The 10216-nt window shown below is 38.0% G+C and overlaps 1 protein-coding gene across 1 annotated transcript; it reads right to left on the bottom strand.

Annotated features, from left to right (window-relative positions):
* Nucleotides 1-3298: 3298 nt before the first annotated feature.
* Nucleotides 3299-4454, bottom strand: LOC135708042 (alpha-tocopherol transfer protein-like). The gene is made up of 3 exons (XM_065229981.1): nucleotides 4117-4454; nucleotides 3685-4060; nucleotides 3299-3627 (listed from the first exon to the last, which is right to left on the bottom strand). The coding sequence occupies exons 1-3, from the start codon at nucleotides 4416-4418 to the stop codon at nucleotides 3337-3339; spliced, it is 969 nt and encodes a 322-aa protein (XP_065086053.1). The 5' UTR covers nucleotides 4419-4454; the 3' UTR covers nucleotides 3299-3336.
* Nucleotides 4455-10216: the final 5762 nt, after the last annotated feature.

The raw sequence follows: 10216 nt of genomic DNA on the forward strand, positions 1-10216 counted from the left end.
AATTCGAACCAGTAGGTGTAGGTATTATGTTGGTACTGCTATATAACAAGGCCCTGATTATTAAGAAGAATGATGTGTTCGGCAAAGTTGATCAGAAGTTCAAGGGTTGCTAGGAGGAGAGCAGATCAATTCAGAATACTCCTAGTAGGTGGCGCTAGAGAGCATGCAAGTCAACGATTTTTTGACTATTCATTGACTGATAGAAACTTCACATTATGAATTACAATCGTGCTCATCGCGTGCAACATTCAGAGCCTGAGAATTAATGAAGGTTAATATTGGTAGCAAGCTTGCGATTGCTCAGCTGGATTATTCAAAGTACGTTATGGGGATTATATTTTTGTAAATTAAGTAGAAAGTTGCGCTAATGAAAGGTGGTTCGATAACATAAAACGCACTTGTGTGGAATAGCATGTATTTTAATGGACCCTAGAACCTAGTTAGATCTAATAAAATCTAACCTCTGATCGGGTTGGTGCATCGCTACAGTAGAGAGAAAAAATATGACTCTCGTTGTTTAAATAGAGACCTTACAGGCACCTTGAGTATCGGATATTAAATGGGATGTAAATAGTTAAATATTGACTTGATTACCTAGAGTGAAGCTTATGAAAATTGAATAATCTTCTTGAATAATTGAAGCTTGGGTAATCTATGAGAATTAAGAATGAAGGACGACTGGATATTGATTCCGGTGTACTTAGAGAAGCATAGACTTGTCTGTCTAGAGTGAAAATTTAGAGAACTGAAGGAGTATGAATGATCTTGATGAATGATAGAATGTTTGGCTGTGTTTAGTTGATCCAGATATATTGCGATTGACTTAATTGAATTCAGTGTAATTTTTTATTATTGTAAAAGAATTAGGGTTGAAAGAGTTTTACTTAATTATTGAAATTCTACATTTTTATTGCTTAAGGCCCGAAAAGCTGAGATAATCAGCAACTAAATTAATTATTATAAAGGATTATTATTATGGATTGTCGTGAATTGACCGAGGTTTCCACAGCTCCGAGCTATTTGCCACAACAATAGGACTCAAAAATAACGTAATTGTTTAATTTTATATTCTAAATAATATTAAATTAAATGTTTTGATTACGAGCAAAAATTCTCAAAAAATTCTTTTTCAATTCTTTATTTTGGTTTACAACTAATTAAGCGTTTTGAAACGAGAGATATAAAAAGTACTCTTGCTTTCAGTACACTAGTGATCCTTTCCTGAGAGGCGGGTTTGGTGTCTTCAAGAATCCTAACCTTCCGAAAATTACAATATTATACTGCATTCATATGCATTTAGTGTCCTTCATCCAAGAGCGTAAAATTATTTACTGCTTAGGCTGTTCAATCCATAGGGTTTTTGATCTGATTTCCGTCCTACTAAGCACAACCTGCGCTTTACCGATTTTTTTTTAACGGCTTTGAACAAAAAATAGAATATTTCTATCAAATATGACTTTAAATTTATTCATAAATTTGATTTGATAAAGAGTCACAAATTGTTGAGATATTGTTTAAAATCTTATACTGCTTCTTGATTCTAAATTCGTCCTACCAGTTCCAATTGCATCCTAATGCATTGAAACGCCAATAGAATTTCTTCGTCCTAGCGATAAACGTAGAAAAAGGAAATTTGCTAGGAGCGCTTCTTTTGTTTTGAGAACAATGAGCGTAAATATTCATACAATGCGCTCTTATAGTATTTATGTTGTAGCTAATGAAGTAACGCATCGGAACAAACCTATTATTGATTTGTGTACGATGAAATCATTGATATTATTGACCTTTTCTGATCGATAGAACGGAAATGGGCGATTATGACGAAGTAGCGCTCTACCCTACACAGCTAAAAAAAAGTAGTGTAAATTTCCGTTACTATGATGCACATAAATGGAGCGTCATATATCATACAAGTTTAGATTATAGATCGTGTAAATTTATGAGACATGTCACGCAATATTCCATATATTGTATGCAACTGTCCACTTTTGTTTGCAACATTTCTTGCAAGCTGCTAGTTTACGTGAAAAGGAAGTTTACATGTATGAATGTTTGCATGCATGGATGTTTACATCGCACGTAAACTTCAGAATTTTTTGGTGTGTACCGTTTGTACCAAACAGTAAAGGATGAGGCAATGAAAGAGCCAACAAAACCATTCAGTCACTCACGATCAGGCGACTCACCCCGCTTGTTTTCGCTCACACACCATGTAATTGAGGCATTTTTCCATAGAAAATGTACACTCAGTCATTCAAAACAAGGATTGAGTACCATCAAGAAAGAATAAGCGTGCTGTCTGAGCTACTGACTGAGTGCTCGGCTGTCAGTGACTCGTTTACTTCTCAATCATTCAGACTCTCACGAGGCAGTGAATGATGAGGCAGATGGCAGTTCATATTCATATGAAAATGACTCATTGAACCTGACTGTTTTGCGCACTGCCTGAGGGACAACATTTGAACTGCTGAAGATCTTCTCATCGCTTTCGGACTCGTTTCATGTGACCTTGGCCCGATCAGTACTACCGGATTATGCCACGATTGGGAAGATCCGGCTACCTGTGTGCTTGTTACCATAGGAAATGAACTGCATGAAATGCAAGCAACAAGCGCACACCGCAGCCTTCTGTAGCAACAAGCCACGCTGCGATCAGTATGGGGAGAACAATACGGAGAGTTCTTGTCGTGTGTCACCCCAAAATGTCCTTTTTGTTTGGAAATTCCACATGCTCTCACGATTGTCCAAGGTACAAAAGCAGGGAACTATGAACTAAGAAAATGTCGTGACATTTATTCCCCATATAATTTCTATGAAATTTACCACCTCTGACCTCGATTAACCCGCGAGTATTCGGCCCCCTCTTGCACTAACTCTAGTATTAAGAAATATTGTAATAAGCAAATATCAGTTCCGCAGAGCTATATTTCTTTCAAATGATATTATTTAACCTATTTTAAATGATTTCGAATTCGTAAACGGTTCAGAAAATGTAAACAAAAAGGGCTGCTCGTCAGAAAAGCTTTGACTACAATAGGGGACATTTACCGGCAACCATTCTGAGGTTTACTGAGAGTTTAAAAATGAGCAGAAGGACGCAGAATTTATGTTGAAGCTATTCTGCAGGTTGAAGGCTTACTTCATGCAAACCATTGCACTCAGCTTCTGCTAGATGTACGGGAGCGTATTGGCAGCAATATTAGAGACAAAATGTAATGTTTTCTAACGTTGTAGATAACATTTCACAGTTCTTTGAGTACCTTTCGCGAATACGCTAACAGTGACAATGAGGATTAACATACACAATTACACTCAAAAATTCATCAATTTATTCATTCAATCCAACTCCAGTCGTCTAAATGAGCCATCCAAACCAAAAAATGCTTGCTTGCTCGTTGGCGATAAAACCGTAGGTGATTGTGGTGCTGATGACATTGAGCCTTGCTTTGCCTGATTATCGCACAAGTCTGCCATTTCGAGTAGGTAGCCACGATTTTCCTTGAGTTTCGTTTCCCACTGGTCCATGATGTTTTGTATCGGTCCTAGAGTGCCACCATATTCCTCTGGCAGGATACTTTTTGGAAAATGTTCGTGTAGAGACTCTAAGCTGCTTCCATGTGCATATATCTATAAATACAAATAGTTAATATTCATTCTCATGTTTTGATTACAACAAAAGTGCACCCTTTTGTCTTTATTTTTCGAAGAGAGCAAGTTGTTGAACATGTTCAATACAGATTGCATTCCTGGTGGGGGATTCAGTGTATGAATTCCTTGCATTCGAAGAGGACTAGCATCCTGGTACAAGATGGCTACTTGCTTCAAGAACTGAAAGTTGAACTGAAACAGATGGCTTGCTGTTACACCCACCAGATCAATGATCAAAGCCATTCCACAAATGACCATTTGATCGTCATCCCTCATAAGCACATCGTTGATTAGAGTTCCTACTTTTATCACATCTGCAAAAATAATCTTTGACAGGTCGAATTGTGCCACTCGAATAACAAATATCTTCGGGTCGGTTGGTTTCACCGTTTTTGGAAGAGGAATCCCCACGCTACGAAAATGTCATATGAATCGAAAGCATTATAAATTCAGTCTTTAAATATTTACCCCAGGCGAATCACTTCCAAAACATGTTTGTCACATGGATCCCTGTTTTGAATAACCTCAGGCAGCATCGTTCTGATCCAATAAAACAACGTTAACTTTTCTTTCACTTTTTCCAAACTAAACTTGCACCCCCGTAGAAATGACAACAAAATTTGATCACCGAGCAAACCATGAAGGTTGTTACGTTCTTTCAACCAATTTCGTATCACACCCAGATGACTTTCCAACTGTCTAGGATCTTCGCTTAGTTCGTTCTTTGCTACCTCAGCCAAGTCGGCGGATGTTGGACGCAACGACAACATATTTTTCACTACTGTTGTCGTGGTCAGTTTGCACTCAAAGAAGTCATACAAATCCACGGCAATGGCATTTTAAATCCTCGTAATAGCTCATTTAATTGATAAAGCTTATCTTATAGATAAATTACGTGATTGTTCAAATCATTGATTATGCCTGGCTACTGAAGTGTGAATTTGATAAAAATTGCACACACATAAACAGCTGTAACTTTTTAACTATCATACAAAATGACTTGAAACTTTCAGTGAAGATTGCTTAGTCCTTGACGTACACACGTAATTCTTACGAAGGTTTGAGAGGTGTTTCATATCGAGTAATAGTCATGAGAACAACATGCTTTCTCAAACATTTTGTACAGTCTCATATTCTAAATCAGCAGGAAACTCTTTTGTCATTGATGCTATTGACTCATGGAATCAAACCAATATTTCAAATACTGCGCAAAAATCTGAACCCTTAAAAATCAATCCTTGTATGCCAATCAAAAACAGTTATTTCATCACACGCTAAAGATTTCTAATCCGTTAATAAACTGAACAAGGAATGGAAAAAAAGTAAAAATTATCAAATTTTTGATATGTTTTCCACCACACAATTTGTAAGTCAAAAAAACCCCAAGTCAAAGCCCGTATTTGGATCATGATATGTTTTTACTTGTTAAGTACTCTCAAAAGAATTTTTCTGAAAACTTAAAGTTACTTGGTTAAATAGTTAAAAAGGTGTAGTGTGTGCAACTTTTATAGAATATTGTAATGAATCTGGTGAAGCCTGCTTCCAGTTTATTTGCAACTTCTCTTCTCCTTCTTCTTCTATGCGTTTTACGCTTCTGTAGTGAGTGTTTTGCTGGCTCTCAACTTAGTGTTCTAGATGCACTTCCACAGTTATTATGGTGAGAGTTACCTAGTAAGTGAATGAATATTAAAAAAATGGTAATCTCTGCGACATCACTTTAGATTGCAAAAAGCTTTCGTCGATGTTTTCCTTTTATTATTTCGCACAAAAAGACGAGACCTTTTTTCAGACCGAAGTGAAGTCTCAAACGTTACCATTTTTGAAATTATCCTATTATTCCTTTCGAGGAGAGAAAATTACATTACTTGTTGATATATTTATTTATATACTTGTAAATACATATTCAATCAGATTCGGAATCTTAGTAATGAGGGAGTTTATTGGTTCGCGAGTCCTCGCCTTAGGCTGGATTTGTTGATTTAAATCTATTGGTTTATTTTCAGCTCTTCGATGATGGAACATTTTTGGATTAATATTATAATGAATCACTGCGTTCGGGCGCGGCCAGCGCTGGTATTGCCTAGTTTGAGATCACCAGTTTTTACACATTGAGGATGATTGCTAGTCCCAAGCATTGTCTATTGGTTCTCTATGTAATTACAGCTGATCTGGCAATAACTGAGTAGCAACCGTGGGCGGTCATTCATGGTCATACTTATGCTCATCAGCAGATTCATTTCAAATGACGATTTTTTTTTTTAATTTTTTGATCGACCTTCTACGATTATGTTGAAACTTTGCACAGTTGTTTGTTATTGTCCAACATGCCATTTTACATATTTGGTTCCCTAGTTTTGTACACGACTAACACGTGAAAAGGGCTTATGCAAAAATGATAGCATCAATAGAAAAACATATATCTTGCGAACGATTTGTTTGATTGAGATGGTGTCTTCGAAGAAGATGCGGACAAGTATTGTGCCCTTCAAAAAAAAAATAAACACTGTAAAAAATTATATTATTTTTTACAAAAAAAAATCAAAATTATCAAAAAAAATTAAAATTACTCAATTTTTTTATTTTTTTTTTTTTTTTGTAGTTTAGATAAAGTAATATCTACTGACACTGTGCATTTGCTGGGCAAATCATAAACAAAAAAGTTATGAATTGTTGAAAAAAAAGTATTTTCCAAAATATCACCTACAGTTATCGAATATCTTTAAAATAGTGTTAATATTAAAACACATTAAATTTACAAAAAAAAATCTCATAGTGCTTAAATTGCCCAAAGTTGTTATTTTTGAGATACTCGTAGGTTAAAATTCACTAGTCGCATAATTTAGGCAATTTTCACTCTTTTGAAATGTTATTCAGGAGTGTTCAATCTTGAAAGTATTTTTAACAATTAATTTTCTTAAACTTTGCTGTTCAAAATTTTTCAATCATACGCATGAGCGTATGGGAAAAGTGTATTTTTCTATTTGGCCCCATATACGGCTAGATAGTTTAGCTTAGCTTAAAGGGTGATACGGTCAAAATTTGGTCAAGGGAAAACGCGTGTAAATCGGTGAAATCGTTTATTTAAAAAATCAAATTAAATTTCTTTTTCAAGTTCAATTAGTATAAAATTCAGGAAAAATATTCAGTTAGGCTTCCGCTTTTCCAAATCCGAATTGCCGGGCCTTACGCTTGACTCCTGCCATCAGATTTTGTACAGCCACCTTGTCCACCTTCTTCGCCGCAGAAAGCCAGTTTGACTTGAACTGCTGCTCGCCCTTAGCAGTTTTTTTGGTCTTCTTTAGGTTCCGCTTGACAATAGCCCAGTATTTCTCAATTGGGCGGAGCTCTGGCGTGTTGGGAGGGTTCTTGTCCTTGGGAACCACCTGCACGTTGTTGGCGGCGTACCACTCCATGGCCTTTTCACCGTAATGGCAAGATGCCAAATCCGGCCAAAACAGTACGGAACAACCGTGTTTCTTCAGGAAAGGCAGCAGACGTTTATTCAAACACTCTTTCACGTAAATTTCTTGGTTGACAGTCCCGGAAGCTATGAAAATGCTGCTTTTTAAGCCACAGGTACAGATGGCTTGCCAAACCAGATATTTCTTTGCGAACTTTGACAGTTTCATGTGCTTGAAAACATCTGCTACCTTTCCCCTTCTTTTTGCCGTATAAAACTCCTGTCCCGGAAGCTGCTTGTAGTCGGCTTTGACGTAGGTTTCGTCGTCCATTACCACGCAGTCAAACTTCGTCAGCATCGTCGTGTACAGCCTCCGGGATCGCGCTTTGGCCGTCGTATTTTGTGTATCATCGCGATTTGGAGTCACTACCTTCTTGTAAGTCGATAGTCCGGCTCGTTTTTTGGCTCGATGCACGGTTGTAGACGATACACCCAGCTTATTTGCGGCATCTCGGAGAGAGAGGTTAGGGTTTCGCTTGAAACTACCGGCAACTCTCTTTGTCGTCTCAGCGGCTTCCGGTTTTCGATTTCCCCCCGATCCAGACTTCCTGGCTGTCGACAAACGTTCCCCAAACACTTTAATTACATTTGTAACGGTTGATTTGGCAACTTTTAGCGATTTTGCCAACTTTGCGTGCGAGTAGCTCGGATTTTCGCGATGCGCGAGCAAAATTTTGATACGCTGCTCTTCTTGCTTGGACGGCATTTTGACAACTGAAGAGTGAATTCCAAAATCAAAATAGGAGCAACATTTTACACACACACACCTTCAAAATGAGGGGTGTTCAGGTTTTTTAAATGCAAAATTGAAAGAAATACGTCAAGTTGATATTGACCAAATTTTGACCGTATCACCCTTTAACTCATGCGTATGATCAACTGTAACTACACAGAGAACCAATAGACGATGCTTGGGACTAGCAATCATCCGCAATGTTTACTTCTTCTTAAAGTCGATCTCTGATCCGCAATCTAGTACCAATCACCGACGGACATCGATTGCCATCCATTGACGGCAATTGAATGTGCAGGAAGGCAGTTTCCACACCTGCGTAGGATATCGCACCCATTCAACACACATGGGCCGGGACCAACGGCTTTACTTCCTTTCCAAAGAAAGACGTGACCAGAGATTTTTATACCTCAGAAAAATTCCACCGATCTCGGCAGGGATTTAACCCAGACCCATTGGGGTGAGAAAGCAGTCACGCTTACCACTATACAGCCGGCACCGGCTCCTCAATGTTTAAAAACTTGAGATCTCAAACTAGGCAATACCAGCGCCGGCCGCGCCCGAAGGAATGGATAGAAATCTGTTGACGTGACTCGCTTTGATGGAAGCCGAGAACACCTCTTCCACGAGGAATCACTGGGATATTAGTTATATCTGTGTACGTTCTCAAATGCAGTCAATAATGTATCCCAAAATGGATCAAGCGTGCACTCTATTTTTCTAAACGTTCCGAAGCGTTCCGCCCAAGATCTAACAGGTACAATTTTCTACAATAGGGGCCTGGGATAAATTGTAATGTATTTTCCTCACAAGACTCAACTATGTTCTTGCAAACGGATGCATACCTTACCGACAGTATCGCTTTTCTTGTGTTCTATCTAAAACTGCAAAACAGATCACACGCGATTGAGATCAGGATTGTTCTTAACTGGGACAAAATAAGCGTAAACAAATTTTGGAAAATTTCGAAAAGAAAGAAAAGGAAAAATACACATAACCACATGAAAGCAGATGAATAGGGAACATGGCACTCTTTCTAATGCAACAGCCACCACCATAAAACCTCCATCGAACTTTTGGTATCACAGCACATTATAAACTGCGACAATTATAACCGATACGGAAGAAGGGTATTACCTAGGGGCACGAACGGAAGGTTGACGTAGGACCGCTAGTGGACGGAACAAATATGTTGATCATTTAGATCTTAACTTTTTCCGGTTTTTGAATTGGTAGCTCTGAAAAGGGTCGATTGTTTTTCAAATGGTGGCCACACCAGTGCAAGTCGATGCCGAGCCGATGACGGTGGCCTAGTCATGCTGCGTATTGCGGGAAGCCTTTCCTTCGGTCAATGTGGGTACTTCCGTAGTCGTCTCAGTGATGTCACGCATACAAATTTAACTGAAATGATACACATTTTTCTCAAAATTTTGAAACAGATATCTGTATATGCATATCACAGATATATATTTTTTTTTAATATACAGATTTTTCATAGTTGACGATGCTAATTTCAAATAACAGACTAAAGTGGTAATTTTCACACGATAGATGGGGAGATGAAAGTATAGAGTTGATAGATCCGTTAGAGTACGGCAGTGTGAAAATTGTGTATAGAGAGTAGATAGCGAGCAAGGACAACTTTTTAGGAAGGTACAAATTGGTTTGATCATTTCTTTTTACCAAACTCCCCCGTTGGAGGCGGATGGTGAGAGGTATTTCCCCTCACCACTACTGGCAAAAAGAGATGATCTGTCTCTTCATACAATTTTCACACTGCCGTACTCTAACGGAACTATCAACTCTATACTTTCATCTCCCCATCTATCGTATAAAAATTAACACTTTAGTCTGTTATCTGAACTTAGTATCTTCAACTATGTAAATCGTTGACTTCTCGCAGAAGTAATACAAAACTGATCATAACTCAAGAATTAAACAACATACGATCAAAACGTCAAAAAAAAGGGTATTTATTCAGCTTTCAAATGATATATAACAAGTAATTACATTTCACCGTTTTGAACGAACTGTCGCACTTTACTTGTGATCGATACCATCATGATCTACACAGTCGCTGGTGACACTGTACTGGCCAACTTACTCCACTTTAAACGCATTTGTTGTGCATTTGTCACTTATTTATCGCATCCTCAAAGTTTTCGATTGACAATTGCCAATATTTTTCGATCGGTCTGAACTCAGGGCAATTCGGAGGATTAATCTCTTTCGTGACGAAATTAACATTGCTTGCAGCATACCATTCTAGTACCGCCTTAGAGTAGTGATAGCTGGCTAGATCCGGCCAAAACATAACGTTGATCTTGTGTTCCTCTTTTTCAGACACTCTTTAACGTAAACCTTCGACGTCATTG

Source organism: Ochlerotatus camptorhynchus, unplaced genomic scaffold (assembly GCF_037179485.1).
Source record: "Ochlerotatus camptorhynchus isolate MF236.1 unplaced genomic scaffold, CSIRO-AGI_Acam_v1.1 ptg000324l, whole genome shotgun sequence".
Classification (NCBI taxonomy): domain Eukaryota; kingdom Metazoa; phylum Arthropoda; class Insecta; order Diptera; family Culicidae; genus Ochlerotatus; species Ochlerotatus camptorhynchus.